A 20824-nucleotide genomic window follows, 5' to 3' on the forward strand; every position below is an offset into this window, starting at 1 on the left:
GCTTACGCGAATTTGTGAACACGGGGGTAAATTATTAATATTATACCTTCCGAATCAACCTTAAAAGCCCCAGCGAACCTGCAGCAACATCGGCTCCACTATTACAGAAGATTGCATGTCGCTTTTTTTCAAATTTGATCTCTTTCTCAGGACTTTGAAGGCATGCAGTGATTCTGCACCTGTTAGGGTAAGATAATGTTCACTTTTATCATTCTTATTAGTGCATGGAGTCACCAATTTAATGCACAGCAGGGCGTGCTGAGCACAGGTCTAACTAGAAACATTAACAGTGTGTGTCTGCAGGACTTCAAAGGAAAAGGTTGGTAATATATTTCACTTACTGTTAACAAATCCCACACCATCATTACTTTTTTTTTTCTCTTATTACTGAGTCGCACCCTGTTGTACTGTAGATTTAAACATATGTGAATGTGCTACACCTTATCCGTGCATGTTTTTAAGACGTTCCGTTTCACGGAAGCACGAAAAAACCTCAGTTTCGAAATGTGTGAAGTTTACTGGCTTTTTTTTTTTTCCACTATTGCACATTTGTGTTTCTTTTGTTTGGAAATATTTGTAATCAGTGCAAATGAAAGAGGCCAGGCTGAGTGTCAGAAGCAGTGCTTGGAAGGGATTTGTAAACAGTAAGAAAAAGATGAAGCCTCTTTCAGGTCTGCAGCTGAAAAGCAATTTTGTTTTTAGGAAAGTACAAACACAGGTCAAGAGAGTGAAAATGGCGACAAAGACAAATTGATCAAACAGTAGCTCCACTTTGTAACAATGAAAGATATAAGACTACATACATTTTGCAGGAGAACAGTCACTGGGCAGTGTTTAGCCTGAGCAGTCAAACACAAACAGAACAGTCTGATTACTTGGTTTCCGATAAAACACCTATCAGGAGTTTAATGGCTATTACGATAAATTGCAGTCCATATTCACACATTCTGTATGTTACAGTGTGCAAGTCAAAGTAAATATGAGGGGCAAAGTGTGCAGATGATCCCAAAGAGCTGTAGCACATTCATGAACATTTGCTCAAGAGCAGAACTGACGAAAACCATAGCAGGACCACTCGGTGCGTTAATGGAATGACTGAAGAAGGAGGCCCTGTGGCACATACAGTACATCGGCTACATAAGGGTTAGAATACACACTACATTTTCTAGGATACACTTTTCTGTACATGATCGACACTCGCTGGCTTGTTATCGCTGCATATCTCTCTCTCTCTCTCTCTCTCTCTCTCTCTCTCTCTCTCTCTGAATAGTAGCTCTATAAATCATCAAAAAAATAAAGTTGAGATAGCTTGCCTAAAGTACATTCCCTGCCCAGCTATATAATGTTTTCTCTCAGTGATGAACTTGTGGGATGTGTGACGCCATGAGAAAAAAACAGTCTGTTGTTTCCTACCAGCCGAGGAAAAGAGACGCCTCCGCCGCACTCCAGTCGGGTGCTTTATCAAAGTGCTGCTGTTCAGAAAGCATACGTGTGAAAAATGGACATACATAGTACATACTGCTGTTTACACGCGCGCACGCTCACACACACGTTGTCTATTTACACACACAAACAGTTACCGCTGTTCCTGAGTACGAACTATAGGTTATTCCTCTACTCAAAGAAAGAAAGTGACATGAACACTGGTCTACTGACAATAAGAAGGAGTTTGTTGTCACTGATATAACAGGTATGGACTTCAGGAAAGCATACCGTCACTGAGGTTTTAATGGTAAAACCCTACAAAATCCTGTGCTGCTGTGAACTAGGTACATATTGTATATCTAAGGCCATAGTTTCTGTAAAGAAAGCAATGAACATGATCGCTCATCTTAGTAAGTAAAACACAAGGAATCCCAAGCTGATTGCATGCATTTCCTCCCACTTCATCAGAGCTTTTCAACATCCTTCATTTTAAAATTGCAGTTTTACAGCCTGCAACACTCTCATCTGGGTTTATTTTAGACCCAGCAGGCAGATGTCGTTGCCTTTTTTGTTTGTTTGTTGTTTTTTTTGTGAAAAGCTCTGATAAACCGACTATAAACTACTTGCCCAGCACCAAACAGCACAACAGGCAAGTTGGTAAAGAGTTGGTGAACGTGATGCAGAACTTAGCACGAGCGATTCCACTCGTTGGCCTTTTTTTTTTTAATTAATATTACTATTATTATTAGTGATCCTGTGAAACAGCTCCACCATGAATTCTGCCTTTACAGAGGTAATGATGTTACGATTTGGCTTGAGATTGTTAGAGAGTTTCCTTTTTTTCTTTTTTCTTTTTTCCCAACACCATGTTCATTGTTGAGGTTGAAGTTTGCAGTGGTGTTGACCTGGACTGCATCATATTGGCAGCTGTTTCTTATATTCTGTCGCTTTTCTGTATTTTTCATGGAGCTGCCATCATCCGTCGTTACACTTGGAGGTCGTTACGTTGCCCACAAGTTGTCAAAAATATATTTGTAAGTTAGGTTTCATTGTGCGGTGAACTCATACACGTATTGGTTAAAATGTCATGTGGTGGTGGGGGTAGAAATAATTGTTTTTACTCTATATATAGAGGCTTGACATTCACGCGTATGGCTACCACAGCTTTTATTGGGTTTCAATTTGCTAAACTTGCTGACGTTGAAAGTACGTATGAGATAAAAGCTTAATGTCAAGTTCTCACGACATGAAGAGCAAAAGAAATCACCGGTGTGGAATTCTCAGGATATCAGTGGGATGTCAAGCAGCACATGCGTGAATCGTGATTCAGTATTGAGGACAAGCTGAGTGGTTTACATTCAGGCCTTTTCAGTCTTGATTTGCAGGTTGATAACTGAGCTCACAGCAACTAGCGTCACACACGCACGCACGCACGCACGCACGCACGCACACACACACACACACACAGCTCAATCCTGTGCTCTGTTTGAAAGTTGCACAGAAGAAAACACACACGAACCAACACACAGGCACAAACACAACGACACAGAGAGACAAGGCCACCGGCAGCAGTGCTTGTAGTTGTAGACATCTGAAAAATGAAAAAAAAAAAGAAAAACCCTTCGAGTATAAAGCCAAAAACCTCATTATGTGTATAAGACAGCAGAAATAACAGCCAAGATGATTCAGCATTGTCATTAAAACACCAACTCTCTCGGACTCAAACTCTGTACTATCGGACACACACACACACACACACACACACACACACACACACACACACACACACACACACACACACACACACAAAACTATTCAAATTATATCAAACCACTTTCCACACACTGACATCGGGGTCTGTGCTTGTTCACGTAAGAAGAAAAAAACAAATGGCAAAGCGCTCTGCATCTAACAGGTGAAAGCTCCGTGACAAAGGAGATCCAGCTCTCGATATGTAACACGCCAGTCTCTCAAACGCGTGGCGGCCATTCATGCCCAACATTCACTCTTCACCCAGCATTGATTGCACTGATCTTGTGTGTGATACCACTTATGAAGATGATCTTCTGGACTTCAAATGTAGATATCAGACTTGTGTGGAGTAAAAGATAAGACAGGAAATGTGTAAATACTGCGTAAACTCAAGTCTATATCACACAGTAGTCTGGATAAAGAGAAAAGACAAACGGGAAACAAAGTAAACCACAGGGATTTCAAATGTTCCCTCAGCAGTCCACTCGTTTGCCGAAACATCTTTCACTCCCAGTACTGGAGTGGCCCTCTATGCTAATTTTGACCTCCTGAGGGATGAAGGAGGGTTTGGGGAGAGTCACGGGAGGCTCCTCCTCAGGTCTCTCAGTTTGGTCCCGCTCTGGCGCTGACCACCGTCTCTTACGGACCGTAGGTCTCTCTGGATCGCCACATTGTCGTTTAGACATGTCAGTTTTCACAGATTCCTGTCGTACTTCTTGAGTCCCAGAGACCGCCGCCATTGGTCCAGCTCTGTAGATCCCTTCTTCTTGTCCTGGAACTACCCCCAGTCCTGCTGGTACCTCTACTCCAGGTCCTTGTCCAGTGACCTGCTGCCTCTCGAGCCGGTCCGTACCGGACGCCTTCATGAGGAGGCCACTGTTACCGCCTGCAGCGTGAGGACTCATACTGTTCCTGACACTGGGATCCATGCTGTGACAGGACTCAGACAGGAAACCAGTTTTCAGCTTGGCTCCCAAAGCCTGGCTGTCTGTGACGGATCCATTCCTCAATCCACGGAGGGTCAGCGATACACACACGTCACCCACACACAGCTTAGCGCAGGACAGCTCGAACAGCTCTGTGGTCCGGTCCGGACAGCATGACGACCAGCCCTGGCCAAATACAAAAAAAGGGTACTCCACCAGCACTTCCACACACACCTGCAGGGAAACACATTCAGAACACACACAGTTAGCGTTCTGCTCAACGTGGAATAAGAATTGATGATTTTTACAATAAGCTCAAACATTCCAAAGCATCATGTGTAGGATTTCAACAGAACCATAATTTTATTGTATTGATGAAAGGGAAGACAATTACATGTGTAATTACTGTGTTTCCTCAAACAGAGAATGCACCGGTATAGATAATCAAATTTTATGGATTTTTAGCTTTAGGGTTACTGGCTCACTGCCGCCTGTCGCCACTTACTGTGGCACTTGAATAGAAGTGAGCCTTGATAAATGTCTGCCTCTCGTCTGATATCCTTTAAAAATATAAACGTAACACGTCGTGATGTATCCATCTGTAAAAGTAGTGGTTCTAAGTCTCTCAATGGCCGATTTTGTGTCAGTACTGCCCTGTTATCCACTATCTTATTTAGCTCCTGTACATATTAGGCTCTAATTACTGTTTATATTTTTTGTTTATTGTTATTATTAAATGTATACACTTGTACTGAGAGTGCACAGTTTCTTCTTACCGAAGTCAAATCCCTGATATGTTAAACATATCTGATTCTGATATGTGGTCCATGAAAACGAGCATGCATGAAAAAAGCTCATATGAAGTAAGAAAGCTCACTGGATTGTTCAAGAAAAGTTGTTATCGCTTTCATAAAAATATCAGTAGAAATTACTAGTCTCTATTACTAATTTATTTTTTTTGTTTTTAGGCATCAGTGCTGTTTTTTTTTATATATTAGCAATGTGTACCAATAACTTCAGATTCCAAATTCTACACATACTAACTAAGAAACTTGAAAAGAATCTTACACAAGTCATGAGCGACTTACCTGAGCTTTAAGCTCTCCCACAGAAAACTGTATGACCACAGCATTCGGACTTTGACCACTGTCAATACGCTCCACAGTGCTCGAGTCGATCTTGAGCTCACTGCTAATTTCCGCACTCTGAATGAAGTCTTCGGTTTTGAGGTCCTCCACGCGCTTTAGCTCCCCGTCGGCTAGCTGGATAATGGAGCCTCGCATGAAGAACGGAGGAAGCGCCACCGGGGAAGAGGAAGAGGAGATGGATGGAGAAGCTTGGATGGAAGCGGGAGCAGGAGTGGGAGCAGGAGTGGGAATCGGGGAGGGAGGTGTCACCACTGGAGGAACTGGGTTTGGGGGCAGCACTGGCAAAGCTGGAGCCTGGGCCATAGCAGGGGGTGGTTGATGTCCATCTGGCCCGAGTGCCTCACACTTGGATAGGGCGGTAGCCAGATAGGCATGTGGCATGGCAGTGGATATCTGCGGTGTCGTAGTAGCAGTCAGGGCACTGACAGTGCGACTGACCTCCATTTCTGTGCCACTATTGGCACTACTAACTGGGATGAGGAGCGACTGACCACTGGGAATAACAAGGTGCTGTGGCAGTGCGGCGTGGTAGCTGACAGCATGCTGGTTTGCACTGGTGATGTAGCCGATAATGGGCGGCTGTGTGGAGGAGTAAAGGCTGGCTGGCAGCTCCTCGGGGGATATTGTTGTCTGGATGACTGTGTGAGGACCTACAGACTTCACCATCTCCGAGGAGAGGGAGGTGAACGATGATGATCTGGACACCGGTTTCCCTAAACAAATGCCTCCTTTCTCGGTCTGAACTATGGAGATTTTATTTGAGCCGGGCTCATGTTCGGCTCCATGGTTCGGCTGAGCTACAAGCACCAGTGAGGTCTGGAGTCCTGCGGGATTCTGGCCATAGTCTGCAGGGAGCAGGATGTGCCTGGCCTCATAGCTCTGAACTGGCTGATGGTTCACTGTCTGGCCGGAGGCCTTCGCTTGTTTCACCACCTCCAACTCCCCGTTGAGCACACCTTTGGCATGCCCCTCTGGTTTCTTTCCAGCCGAACCATCTGCATATTGAACCACCAGCTGTGAGGGGGTGAGGGTAAGAGTCTGGGGGAGGACAGCTGCGTGAGGGTGAAGCTGAAGGTGGTGGGTTGTTGGTGAGGTTACAGTGTTCCCACTCACAGTCAGAGGCGTTCTGCTGTCCAGGTGGATGTACTGGCTGGTAACTTGAGGGGAGCTTGGTAGCGAAACAGGAGTCAGTTCTGTGGGGGAGAGGCCAATTTGAAACTGTTGCTCCCCTTTGGTGTTAGGTGAAATGAGGGCAGTGGTGTAACCATCAAGCTGAGGACGGTGTCCTACAAAGCCCGAGCTGTTGGGTGCAGAATTCGCATTGGTAGAGATGATGTGAGAGGAGATATAGCCAGCATAGGGTCCAGAGCTGATGAACTGAACGTTGGGTCCCAGCTGAGCAAACTGGATGGTCCCGGCTTGCTGAGGTAGGGCTGTGGGATAAACTGCAGGCAGAGAAGCCAAGGGCACTGCAGAAAGAGGGGTCACTGGAGATGGGAGAGAGGTGGAAGGAGAGCAGGAGGAAGAGGGCACAACAGGACACTTCGGACTTTCTGCCTCCCTGAACTTGCAGCGTTCACTGGCCACACTGGCCAGCCATGCCAGGTTTTCTGTGTGGGGATTCTCAGCAGCCACCACAGCAGGAGGTGTCGCTGTGGCTACTACCACCGGCCTCTGCTCCAAAGCCAAGATCTCACGCTTCTTAGGCGGCAGGCATCCATTACTCCGCTCTTGGTTGGCTTTCATAGTGCCACGTATGGTTATAATATACCTTGGTATAACTTGTTGTTTCTTCCAGGGCTATTTTCTTGCTTTCTCACCAGCACTCAGTGGTTACGAGGCCCACCTCTCTGTATGCTGGGTGGCTCTGGCTGTCTTTGTGTTTTACTGGTGGAGAGGTCCAGTGCTCACACCAGAGAAGACAGAGTCACTCCAGCTCAGAAAATGAGCTGCACTGACTTCATGAGGAATCATCTCTGATTGCTCCACGTCTTCCACGCTGTTGACAGAAATCTGAGGGCAGAGAGAAAGAAAAAAATTAGGCCCTCAGGTAATGTGAAGACAAATTAGAAATCTCTAATCATATGCTGGAAAGATTTGAAAGCCCTCTTCTGCCGTTGAGCTATATAAATAAACTTGACTTTACTTGACGTAACTTAATATCAATTCAGTCTCATTAATCTAATTGCACTGCAGAAGCACCTCAGTGAGCAGAGCCGTGTGTTTACGAGCCATATTCCAAAAATGTTCCAGCAGGGCTGTAAATGCAACAGAGCAACCACCAAAATACTTCACTCTGCTTTTATGTTTGTGAAGATGTTGTGCTTTTGTTTTGCCACTAGATGGTATTGCATCTGATTGGAGTCTGATGCACTTCAACCCAACATGTCGATTCTGTGTACACTCTTCCAACAGACATGTTTACAGATCCTTCTTCAAAGGACCTAAATGTTAACTGTCAAGCATGCTCATGAGTATTAGTTATTGAGATACTAGACAAAAAAAAATATGTTGTGCAACAGGAAGAAGGCTTTTTTCACATTTTAACACTGGTCAGGAGTTTTCTGAGCTAGTATGTGTATTGCCATTGGCTGTTATCTTGCTTTGTGGTCTGATGTACAAAAGCTGAACAGAGAGAAAGGATAAGAAATGACCTCAGAGGAGTTTGTGTTTTGGTTCTTGTCTTAACAATCCCAGACAGTGTATTGAGTTAGTGTGGCTGCTGTCAATATAACACCCTCACTAAGGAAGGATCAGAAAAATTAAATGAAACCACAATACTTTTAACCTGATCACAGAACACATGGAAGGACTACAACTTGGGCCTTTTCCAAACAATTGAACAATGCCAGTTAACTACCTAAGTTTTTTTTTTAAAGTTTAAGGGGATACCTGATGGACAACAGTCAAACTTCTCGTGGTTTAGCACGTGACAAATTGAAGGCTGGGTTAAGTTTATCGTGAGAAACAAGTTCTTTATTTGAAACAAAGTGATTTATAGAACATACTACGAAAACAAACCCAGAAAGCAGTTTAAGTAGCCACTCGTATTTTGAACTTTTTTTTGTCAGCAGGGCCACTGGAACTTGAACTTCTATATGCTGTCTGTTTGAACTTTTAAGGCGTGTATATTTTAGACTGACATAGCACCAACTTTCAACGTTTTGCTTTGCGCGAGCCCTTTTTCCCACAGTTTCTCTTTTGGAGTGGTTATTCTTTCCTGCAAGCTTATCTGCGGGTCAATGCACACTGCTCCAAGTTGTTCATTAGCCAAAGGCAGCACCAAAATGGACTATATGACACATGTGTGGACCTACATCCACCCTAGCCCACCGTGTGTTCCACTCTACATGACAATACCAAAGTATGCTTTCATATTACAGCAGAGGTTCACTACAGCAGGCAACCACAGACGTGTTACGTAAATACACAGAGTGGGAAAAAAAAAAAAAAGAAAAAAAAAAATGAAGGCGACCTTGCTCATTTTCTATTTAGACACATCTACTTCTTACACTGGCTATGACAAGGTCATTGCATCCAAAAGCAGCGACAACCACTGTGAAATATATCTAACCATTTAGCCTGGAAGGTCCACCAGATGTAACAAAGGAGGAAAGCAGCAGAGACAGAGGGAAACAGAAGCAGAAGGAGGAGAGTGAGGGGGAGGACAGGGAAAAAGGCAATGCAAGATGACAGACAGTACTGTGTTAGAGGAGAGAGAGCAAGGAATGAGAGAGAGATATATAGAGAAGAGTGAGAGCCGAAAGAAGATTAGGAGTGAGGGGAAAAGGGAGAAAAGATGGGGGAATGGGAAGAAGACAGAGTGCTGCTTCTCCTGACCCACATTGAGTAGCGCCTGCAGCATCAGAGCGCCATTGCCCCCACCTAGCTGAGAGATCCCTGATCAGCAACACAGCCGCCGCTACAGTCTGAACTACGCTGTGCAGCATCGCTCAGTGGCAACAACCCCACCTTAACAACACTGTGTCAACACTGTAATGACATCACATCTAAAGAACAAGGACCTCCTATCTTTATAGCACTGCTGGAAGACAAAGACAGCATGCTCTGATTTTCAAATACCGCCAGAAACATCACTAGTGTCAGCAGACGAGACGTAAAACAGGAAGGTGTCTCTCCCTTTCCTTCTACACTCTGCACACAGTCACACACAGCTCAGCAGCCAAAAGCCTCTCTAGATATTCCAGCGTCAGCCTATTATTAGAACAGTGACACCAACAAACATAAGGCTTATGTGATACTATGAAGAACAAAGCTTTCAAGACATGATTGTCACTGTGAACCACACAGCATGGGAGCCCTGAGTCAGTCCCCAGACCTACAACTGACACCTTTTAGACATATATGCAAGAATGACAACATTGAGGGCGAGTGGGTGGGTGGGGGGTGAGGGGTGGGGGGGGTATCTGTTTCTTCACGCTGCTGCCGTTCAGCTCAGACAGAGTGATGGAGCGAGCCCCTACGTGTGATCTTCTCTCAATACTCCCACACAAAAAGCTACACAAACCACAGAAATAGGTTTGTGCAGCGGTGTGTGCCCGCCGTCACTGCGTGGTAGAGATGAGTTCATTCAGCGTCCCCTCACTGCTGTCTCCAGGTGAGAAGCCCATGGCAGAGTTACATCTTCTCTCTCATGCAGCAGCCTCTCCAGTCCCCCCACCTTTCTATATGTCCTCCACCAGAGCCCCCAGTCTTCTCACATGCTCACAGACCCGCTGTGTTTACTCCTTGCATTAATCCATGGCTCCGTAGCAGTAACAATTCTCTGCGGGGGATTTTGCAGAGATGCAACATGAAGACAACCCAATTTTTTTATTTATTTTTTAGCAGCAGTGTCCTCAAATGTACCTTTATGCAAATGATTTAAGAAAAAAATAAAAAGCTAATGCAAGGACATAGTGGTGACAAACTTGCTGTCAGGACAGCTGTGCATCATGGTTCACCTGCAAGACCAATTATAAATACTCGGTGAATACCCTCTACTGCAAATGGCTATATATAGAAAACAAAAACATCATTATCAATCTGAGCTGTGGCATGAAAGAGAGGGGGAGGTACTATGGAAGACAATATGTACATGCGTTTACGTGCGAATCGCTGCAGATAAGAAGGACCTCACATCAATCCCCCCTTCCAAGGGGAGCTGCTTTAACCACAGGGCAGCTCAATACAGTGCACTGCTTTTTCTTATATTGAAAAGAGCCATTTTACGGCCCCTTCTCTCTACAACTGTGGTGCCTGCACCTTTAAGAGGCGGACCGACCGTGTGGCAGACTAAAGCAGACAGTAAGAACAGGCAGTGAGGTTCAGGCTGTTTGTCTTTACAATGACTCCAGAGTTCTGCATCACTGCTTGACACACACGCACAAACGCACTGATCGCACCATCTACGTGCACAGGCGTGCACACGGGCATGCCTGTCAGCCAGCAGCATTACTGATGCACAGGGTCAACACTGCTCCATCCCACAGTGGTGACCGTGGTCAGATCAGGGGACCGATGATGTGACTGTAGCCTCTGAGGGCTTTAGGATGACAGTGCGCGCGCATGAGTGTAGTAGCAGGGCAGAAAATACTACTATGCCACAAATCAAGAAGAAAAGACCCCCCCTCCCCCCTCCCCTCCCCTAGTTAAAGTACCAAGAATAGCTCACCAGTCTCTCCACAGCCACTGTTTGCAGAGCATGTCCAAGGATTCTTGCTGCCTGTCACTGTGTGTGTGCGTATTTGTGTGAGTGTGTGTGTGTGTGTGTGTCTGTCTGTCTGTGTGTTGGAGACGTGTTTCCTAGGACTCCTCTTCCTGAGTCTCTCCTTTGTGCCGCTCTCTCTCCTGGAGCCTGAGCTGTGGCTGCTCCAGCTCTGCCTTCCTCTCTCTGGATTCCGGTCTGGAGGATCCAGTTGCCCCTGCAATGGGCTGACGGTGAAGGAAGTTCCCCACTGCTGAAGCTCACACCAAGACCTGCGTGCAAGGCTGCTTCAACGTGTGTTATGCAAGGCCACCAGACCGCCAGCTCCCTCTCTGCCTGGTTGCTTCTCTCTCTCTCTCTCTCTCTCTCTCTCTCTCTTGCTCAGTGTGTTTCTGCCTCTCTCCCTTTTCCCTCTCTGCCTCCCTCCCTCCCCTTCCTTTCTCTCTCAGTACTCCACTGACACAGCTCCTCCCCCAGCCAGCCTCATCAGCCGCATCAGGTATTCATTCAAAAAAACACACTCTACTTGGCTCCGCGCCCAGACTACGCTCACACACACAGAGAGGGAGAGAAGGAGGGGGGGAGAGAGAGAGGGAGGGAGGGAGGGAGGAAGCAACAGACGGAGGGCAAGGGAGGGAGAGCGAGAAGAGATTCAGAAAGGGTTTTGCTCAGACAGACGTACTACATGAATGTGAACAACTGTGGGATATATTTACATGGGCATATACAACATGCAGAAACACTGAGACGAGCGGGCAGGAGAAAACCACAGAGGATTAAATTGCTTTGTGTGTTAGCACGGCGAAGCCACATTAATGCACTGCTCCCTTCTCGTACAATTTCATATGCAGTTTCCCCGTAGTGACAAATCTCCCCCTAATCTGCCCTGTGAGCTGCCCTACAATTACATTCTCAGCCTCTATTCAGCAGCAGAGTAACCCATCAGGACTCCCCAGGCCTCCCCAATCTCTTCCCCAGAGATGTTCCCCTCAGTGCAGGCAGGCAGTGCTGATAACCCCCCCAACTACCCACCCACCCACTCAGACACTTGGCACTGGGGCCCTCCTCACCCAAAGGCCTCCTCCTTATCCTGTGCAGCTGAAGGTAGAAAGAGTTATGTAGTAGACAGGCAGCTCAGCACCGGGCCAGCCGGCTTTCTGCTCTGCTGCAGGTGAGACAAGCAAGGCGTCCCTTCATCCTCCTCTCTTTGACTGCGGACTGGGGAAAAACAAAGACAACAACAAAACACTGCTGCCATCACAATCTTGCAGGATGAACTCATAAAGGCTCCAGAGAAAGTATAACTTCCTTATTAATGCATGCATGAATGGCAAAAATATCCAGAGAAGTTCTGTATTTATTTATTTTTAAATCATGGAGAGAAAACTTTTTATTTTATTTCATTTGTTAATCAGTCTACCTGCTCCTGTATTGATAATGCACACTTTCCTTACTCAGATGCTACATTTGTTATATACACCATTCATGTTCACCTGTTCATCCCTTCAGCTTGCAGCTGCAGCCGACCCTCGCTGTCTATATCACATATACTGTGATTTTAAATCCAAGCTCAGTCGAATGTTTTTGGACTGTGGCAGGAAACAAGAGTACCCAGAGAAAACCCATGCACTCGTTGGAGAACATGCTTCGACCCGAAGTCAAGGTTTTCTTCTGGTGAGGTGAGAGTGCCTACTGTTTCTCCACTATGTGCATGCATGTTAGGTATTTAAAATCAGATTTTTATATGCAACCACTGTTTTCCAAAAGCTGCAGATAGCTGGGAAACACACACATTGAACCCACATATTGAAACTGTGTTTCCCCAGCTGTTGAATCTGTGTGTATTCTTTGCCAAGAGGCTGCAGCCTCATATTCCCACTGTGACTCATATATCTGCAAACTAGCTGCCAAGCCAACGTAAAACTCAGGAACTACACTTTCCCCCCACAGAGGCAGTGTGATACGCGGCGTGATCCCACTGAGAAACACAAGGGCATCTACGAGACATTGTAGTTTTCGTTTCCTCCGGGTGGCTCACTGTAAATTGAAGGTCAGAATTATTGTCGGCCAAGTGAGCTGAAACAAGCTTTCCTCAGAGAATTCACAAATCCAGTTTGAGTTGTACAGAAGTGAGACATTCACAGTTGCAGGCGGGAGATCAAGAGTGAGAGTGCACGAAGACAGAGCTGTCAAATCTGCCTCGCTCTTTGTAGCCCGATCAAAGGCTTCTCCCCTGCAAACTCCTCGACACAGATCAGGAATACCGAGCCTTTGTTGACATGTTTACTGATGCTACTGAATGCTCTTGCATGCTTATGATTGTAGTCCAACCTGACAGAGGAGTTTTGCTGCCAGTGTTGCATGTGCTCTGTGATCACACTCGCTCTCCACTGTGGGAGCTACAGGTGTCACATTCCTCAGTGTGGTGCACAATTAATAAGAGGGAGAATGTCAAACCATACCTAAATCTGTCATAGTACAAACATTCGCCACAGAAAACCCCTAAACTATTAAGTAACTGAAGTGCAGCAACAGTAGTACTATTACAGTTGATAGTAGGTGTAATGTTAAACCAGTAGTTGTAACAGATCTAGAAGAAGCAGCAGCTGCACACCACTATCTCAGCAAATTACCATTGCATTGTACTTGCATTCCTCCATTTTTAAACACACAGATGTCTCTCTTCCTCACATTCTCCTCCATTATGTCTCGGTGGAAAAGCACCATGAAAATCCAAGTGGGCTCCAGTTGCTGCAGGTTATCACACTGTACAACCTTAACTGCACAACTAAACACAAGTTCCTGTTTTTGTCCACAGGCGCACACAAATCTGAAGAGATGCATCATTTTACCTTGAAACTGGCGCAAACAATTATCCAAGCATCATCTCCTGTTTCCTGTACAACGTCCATGCAAGTTACAGCAAATGTGGCCAAGTGAGTGTCCTTTAATACAGAGGACAAGTCCAGACATGTATCACTGATTTCAGTCCTACACGGTAAACAGAGCTTGCATGTAAGCCTGTATGTTGTAAATAGTCACATATAGGACATAGGAAGATGGTTCCCATGGCGCCGTTTCTTCTGATGTAATTGCCTCATTCTTGGTGTTTCTTAGCATTTCCTGGGAACATCTGCTATCTATCATGTAGCTGTTGAATAAGAGTACAGGTCAGAAAGTACCACATTTCTCTATAAAATATGATTAAATTGATGGAAACAATTACATTAAAATTGATTTTAGAACAATTTATTGTTGGCACAGTTCTTTAGTAAATATGGCACTGTGACAAAACCTTAACCCCTGGACTACAAAACAATGATTGTCAAGATTGCACAAATAACTGAATCAGTCTGAGTGTATCTCGGCACATCAAGGAAAAGTCGGCACAAAGTGAAACATCAGCACATTTTTCATCTTTGCATACTGTAATTAGTAGATGAAGCCCTGCAAAGTTTGGTTTCAGATGGGAACAAAGCAGAAAGAAAAAGAAAAAAACACTTCTTACTCTGCTTCTCACAACATGAAAGGATTACTGCATTGTAGAGATGAGATAAGTCTTTGTTTAATCCTTGTGTCAATTGACAGAAAATAATTGGCAACTATGTTTATAACTGATTAATCATTTTGATCATTTTTCAAGCGAACGGAGTCCAATTCTTTGGGTTCCAGCTTCTCAAATGGTATTATCTACTGCATCAACAAAATTACTTGAAGATTAGCTGTGTTTGCCTGATTCTGATTCAACCACATTCACCTTGAAGTAGAAGCTGCATAATAATAATAATAATAATAATAATAATAATAATAATGATATTGATATTGATAATAATGAAAAGCATATATATTTAGTTGTTTTGTTAAAGTACTTGAGTAAAGTTCAGTGTGTGAGAGATTGAGAGCAGCCACAGTGACGTGCCATGCATTAGTAATACAGAAGATGGAAAGTGAAGTGTGGGTGCTGGGATTACGAGGGCATTTGGTATCAGAGCGGGAGGTAAATAACCTCGACTCGGGTTCTGTCTGAGAGCAGACCCGTCTCTGGCTGTGGCGCGCTCCGGTTTTGGAAGAAACAACATGCATACTCCACGCGATGTGGGGAGAATGTGAAAGCGCTTGCTGCCATGGCAACAGGGCAGCTCCACGGTCTCCAGTCCCCATTAAGAAAGATGGGTGGTAACGTGGCTGTAGCTCAATGGTGGAGTAGCATGACACGCTGAAAGAGCCTATTGAAAGGCAGTGAATTCAGCAGTTAATGAAAAGAGCAAAGGGACAGCGAATCCACCGGGCAGGTGATACTGACCTCACCTCGCTTTTTTGGGTGTTTGCTCCATAAGAGGAGTGTGAATATTACATCTCTTCAGTTATATTCTACTTTAATTAGTACTCATTTTGGGCTTCCGGGAGAGAATGTTTGTGAATTCAAAGTTTGAATACAAAGGGCTAATTGTTGAGTAATGTCAAGAGTTCAACGTGACCTTGAACAGTCTTTGGATGATTAAAAGATGAATTATCAGGAGGCTGCAGCTCTGAAACGACTCTATTAATAGTTCATCTAAATAGTTCTCATTTATTATAAAATGGCAAAAACATCCATCCTAAATTTCAGGAAATGGTTAAGTATATATACATATATATTGTTTTTTTTCCTTCTCAGTATAATTTTTGTTGTTGTTTTTTTTACCTCAACTAACCTAGTCAGGAGAGGTTTTATTCTGTTTGTCTTCATGCCTCCCATACAAAACATTTTACGAGAGCAGTATGATTCATAGTTGAGGCAGTGGACGTTGATGTGGAGGAGGAGATCAACAACCATTTAATCAACCTGTTACATCAGAATAATTACTATTATTTTCAGCCGACATCTGACAAAAGAAAAAAATGACTCTGTTTACCAAAAAAAAATTGAAATCCTAAACAAAATCTTTCTATATATGTAATTCCTCCGGTCGAAAAGAAAAGAAATGATCAAGCCTCATGCTTCTGGGTCTAATAGTTGTGGTCTTGCTGCAGGATCTCATTAGACTGAATTCTTTAACTCTGTTTCATGTAGATACTGTGCATGTGGTGAATGCCAAATTCAGCAGAACAAAACAGATTTCATCCCGAGTCCAAGTGCCAAGACTCTTTTCATTCAGCTGAAAATAGCAAGCCACTGCTTACGCACATCTCCAGAACATAGTTTAGGCAACTAAAGGATTGGGTGGGAGTGATTTGTGGAGGAGGAAATACAGCCACTGAAGGGACTTGATGGGGTTTGTTGAAACGCACGAGCCAAATGAATCAGTAAGACAAAAAAAAAAAAAAAAAAAAGGGAAAAAAAATAGTATAATATGGAGCCAGAAAGCAAAGTTTCTTCTGGCTTCAAATCACATTTTCCAAACATGCTAATAACAATTTTGTTGAGACGGGAAAGTTGAAACAACTTCTCTGACACGTATAGCCTAATAATGGGACTGAGACCTGCTGTTTTCTTCCTACCTTTATATATTCAAGCAGGGAGCTCGACCTTCCCTGAAATGACCTCAGTGACCTCAGTGAGACTCAGCCCGCCAAGAGTTCAATACCCAGTTCACACAACAGGGGGCAGTTTATTCTTTTCTTTTCTTTTCTTTTTTTTTTTACAGAGCAGGTTGCAATCCAGGGTTACAGAGAGACTATTATTTAATCTTTAATAATGGTAATTGGTAAATGGACTAACTTATATAGCGCCTTTTAGCTGACAACAGCCCCAAAGCGCTTTACATAGCTCATCACATTCACCCATTCACACACACATTCACACACCATTGGAGGCTGCAGCCATGCAAGGCACTGTCACTCCAATGGGGGCAGTTTGGGGTTCAGTGTCTTGCCCAAGGACACTTCGGCATGTAGGCGGGCAGTAGTAATACTAAATATCCATTCTCTTATGTTCCAAAATATATCAAAAACTAATAAATGAGAGCAGTGATGATACAGATATGTAGAGCTGTAACAGAGCTAACACGACACCACATTCACATCTACAAACAATTTAGGAATTCAAAATGACCTAATATGCCAACTCCACACAGATGGTCCCACACTGGAATCAGTTGTAGAGATGCTCATCAGTGGATTTACTGATTTACTGAGGTAAACTGAAGAAAAAGGACCCACATAGCGTTAACTGTTTTCTTCCATCCATCTGTCCTCGTTCTATTCTGTCTACAGTCCATTTCAGCACATGATTGTTTATTATTGTGATAAGAATTGTACAAAATATGCTCTAATCTGCTGCAAAGTGGCACAGATATCCCTGATTGCTTGCATTTGCATGTTTCTCCCCGGTGGGTGCAGGAGTTCTTCCACTTCCAACCACATGCAGAATGTGTAACTGAACGGTTACCAGTCCAGGGTCTCCCCTTGTACCCTGTCACACAATATAAACTGGAATGGGCTGCAGGGCCTCCTGCAGCCTGTAACCTTACTCTGCAGAAGATGGATGGATGAGTGTGAAAGTCTGTGTCAAAATGCTACAGACCGTTTCCTCTGTTCTGCTGGTCTAATTATCTTTCAAAAGGACGAGCTGCTGTTTTCTCCCATTATGATCATATTTAACCGCTGTTTTATTTATGTGCTATAACAGACTAAATTGCTTTGATGTTTAGGTTTCAGTTTGTTTTGCAGTTTTAGATTGTTTTGCATAATGCAGCTGTTGTTAGGCAAAAATATTCATCACCCCCTCAGCCCGGTGAAGACGAATCTGAGGCACAGATTCTCTCTCGACACAGGGGAGAGAGCAGTGATGAAGACACAAAATATGTCACAAGCCAAGACGAAGATTTCATAACCACAGAAGGGGCAAGATGTGTTTGGGGGTTGTTGTTTTTCTCACCCTTCGTTTTCTCATCAGACGTGCAGCATTTTCATAACTGAGCTCATGCTCCCCAAAAATCAACACAATCTCACAAAGCGAGAGGAGGCTGAATTTCTCTGCAGTCACTAACGCAGCATCCATGGTTGTCTTGACAACTCAAGCTACTTGCTGCCTTAAGCAGATTTCTCCAGTATTCGAAAGCACAAACACCCAGAAACTGGCTGTTATGTCATAGAAAAATGGTATGAATGCTGTGCCTTTCCGACACACACACACACACACACACACACACACACACACACACACACACACACACACACACACGGTAGTGCTTTTAGATCATCTTCAGTTCATCTCAATTCTCTCCTAAAAAAAAAAACAAAAAAAAAAACAAGGAAATAAGCTTCAGCATGGACTAAACTATTTAAGCTTCCTAAAAAAAACAATCACATTTAAATTAGGAATAAATTATACTGTAATCGCAAATTGTAATAAATCCCAGACTGTAGAAAAGAGATACTACAGACTAAAGTGGTGAAACTGAAGGCGACCACTAACATCTCTTCAGTGTTTGGACTACCAGAATGAAATATGTTTTTTTAATTGTTCAGTTGGTGTTTGCTAAGTTCATTCTCTCTCTTCGACTTCCTCTTTCTCCACTGTCGACATTAATAATATGTTGGTCATGTCTCCTTGGTTACATAGTTTTTCTCAACATCTGCTTCCTCAGTGGAAGTTTGCAAACCGTTCATCAGAATCTAAAGCAGCTTCAGTGCTGAAAGAAACGAGACCACCACCACCATCAGTTATCACGAAATGGAACATACATTTGATTTTCTTTAAGGTGGAAAAAACATACAGAAATATCTTCAAAGTAAAGTGAAATCATAGACGTATTAAATCTTCTTCCACAAAACAACAATCAGGTTTCAGTTTTACTTCAATCATGAAAAAAAATGAGCAGATCCATGACCAGTTAACCTGTTCTTATAGTATATTGTATAATCAGTGGTATAGTTAAACATATTTTATTCATACAAATTTAAAATATCCATACATTTTGACAATATCTGACAGATTTTCTTTTTAAGTCACTGCAAGCCAAACCAACCCGGCGAACTTCAATCAATGGACGATGTAATGAAATTATCAGTGAACAACACTAATTTAACGCGAGCAGTGTGTGCATATTCATGCCACGTCTGCGTGCGTCTGTTAGCCGGCGACACCTCTTGCGTTCTAGCAGACGTTCATCTCCCGCCCCAGTCAACAGGTCTCCTCTTCATCAACAGCCCCTTCCACTCAGGCAGAACCCAGCCAGCCTGTAATTACTGACTCCACTTGAGAGGAATACCAGCATGCACAAACACACTGGGAGGAGCGGCAACAACAACAGCGTGCAGCATTTCAGCCCAACACCTGGAGCCTGCCGCTGTGTGTGTGTGTGTGTGTGTGTGTGTGTGTGTGTGTGTGTGTGTGTGTGTGTGTGTGTGTGTGTGTGTGTGTGTGTGTGTGTGTGTGTGTGTGTGTGTGTGTGTGTGTGTGTGTGATGAGCAGCAGCCACCTGCCATACAGGAGGATTTGGTGAGTGAATGAATGAATTTTAAGGCCAGGAACTTGATCACTAACAGGGAATATTTCGATCTTCAGTCCAGACTGTTTCCCTTCTCCCTCTGGCCTGTACGTGGCTCTGTGCAGATACAGACACATAAGCATGTGAGCCTTTTTAAAAGATCCAGAAAAGGTGGGGAGAAGTCAGCCTGGGCACTGCATAAACTCAATACCGTATGGCATGCCATGTGGCAACAAGGAGCTCCGTTTGTCACGCATGATATAACACATCATGTGATAAAAAGAGGAAAACATTATGCAGGCATGATCCACCCGTACACAGGTGAAGTTATCATACTCTTCTTGTGTTCTTTTTATTATGTTCACTTTCTCAGTTAACCTGCTGTGATATTTATTAGACAGAGGACATTAAACTTCCCCAATCTCATCTGACAGATTGTTTCTCAAAAAGAAAGGTGGAATATTTTCATCTAATTCTATCATCTCTTAATAGCAGCAATCACTTTCAGCACTGCCATTATTACTTCCACCCACCTTACTATTTCTATAAATAGAGATGATGCTTGATGCGATTTACATACTAATGTCACAATTTTTCATTATTATATATATGTATATATATATTTTAGGGGGGGGAGAAAAACAGGATTGCTATTTTTTCATTCCCTGCCATGGCTGAGAGACTTATTGCAATGCCAAATAGTTTCACACAAAAGTTTGACTCAAATTATTGTGAATAATAAGTCTCTCTCCCGCATATTCTCCATTGGATACGAGCCAGAGCATGTCAATGTAAAAATAGATTACAAACATGCCTCCACCTCCAAATTGAGCGACGCACACTCTTCAGTATCCAGCGCAGTATTGGTGGTGGGTAGTGTCTGCCCACACTTCCGAGACCTCTGTGAAGCTCCGACTACGAGTTATATTATCCCATTGCCTATGGCATCGTGCATGGCAGCCTTGGGTGGAGTTTGGGGGGGGGGGGGGGGGGGGGGGTCACTCTGTAATCTGGGAGTACCATCTGTGGCTGTCAGCTGAAGCTGCCACTTAGTGAGCCTAACACAATCACCATGTCAACACTTGCCAACAATTGGAGCTTCCGCAGTCCCACTCCCAAGTATTAGTGACATGCCAGAGAACTCATTTTAAGCACCAGACAAATGTCTCAGAATCACTGGAGTTTGGGGTGGTTTTTTTTGAAGATTTAGTAAAGACTGAATCATGTCACGGGCAAACAGGGAGGTTTTTTTTTTTTTTCGTGACGACAAGCGGACAACCCAAAAATAACATAATTTTGTATGAAACACTGCGTTCATCACAGTGCAGTGAGCCCATTCTTCATGATGCATCAGCCAACCTGAACTGAAGTAATAGCTGCATGACCCAAAAATAGACACTAGGTGGCGCAAAACTCAAAAACATAATTTTCCTCTGGCACTGGGTTCAGTGT

General features: G+C 43.9%; 1 protein-coding gene across 1 annotated transcript; it reads right to left on the minus strand.

The window, feature by feature from the left end:
• Window positions 1-2282: 2282 nt before the first annotated feature.
• On the minus strand, window positions 2283-11311 carry LOC308114394 (ataxin-1-like). Its single transcript, XM_080471250.1, has 3 exons — window positions 10926-11311; window positions 5192-7264; window positions 2283-4337 (listed from the first exon to the last, which is right to left on the minus strand). Exons 2-3 carry the CDS (start codon window positions 6995-6997, stop codon window positions 3651-3653), a joined length of 2493 nt encoding a protein of 830 aa, XP_080327376.1. The 5' UTR covers window positions 6998-7264; window positions 10926-11311; the 3' UTR covers window positions 2283-3650.
• Between the last annotated feature and the right edge of the window lie 9513 nt (window positions 11312-20824).

The sequence above is a fragment of the Lipophrys pholis genome, assembly GCF_963383615.2.
Source record: "Lipophrys pholis genome assembly, chromosome: 9".
Taxonomy (NCBI): domain Eukaryota; kingdom Metazoa; phylum Chordata; class Actinopteri; order Blenniiformes; family Blenniidae; genus Lipophrys; species Lipophrys pholis.

Bases quoted from the DNA above. Each gene is read 5' to 3' on its own strand.
- LOC308114394 (XM_080471250.1), bottom strand. From the start codon at position 6,997: ATGAAAGCCAACCAAGAGCGGAGTAATGGATGCCTGCCGCCTAAGAAG. The intron at 4,338-5,191 runs GTAAGTCGCTCA...GTTTCCCTGCAG, and splicing joins TGGGAGAGCTTAAAGCTCAG to GTGTGTGTGGAAGTGCTGGT.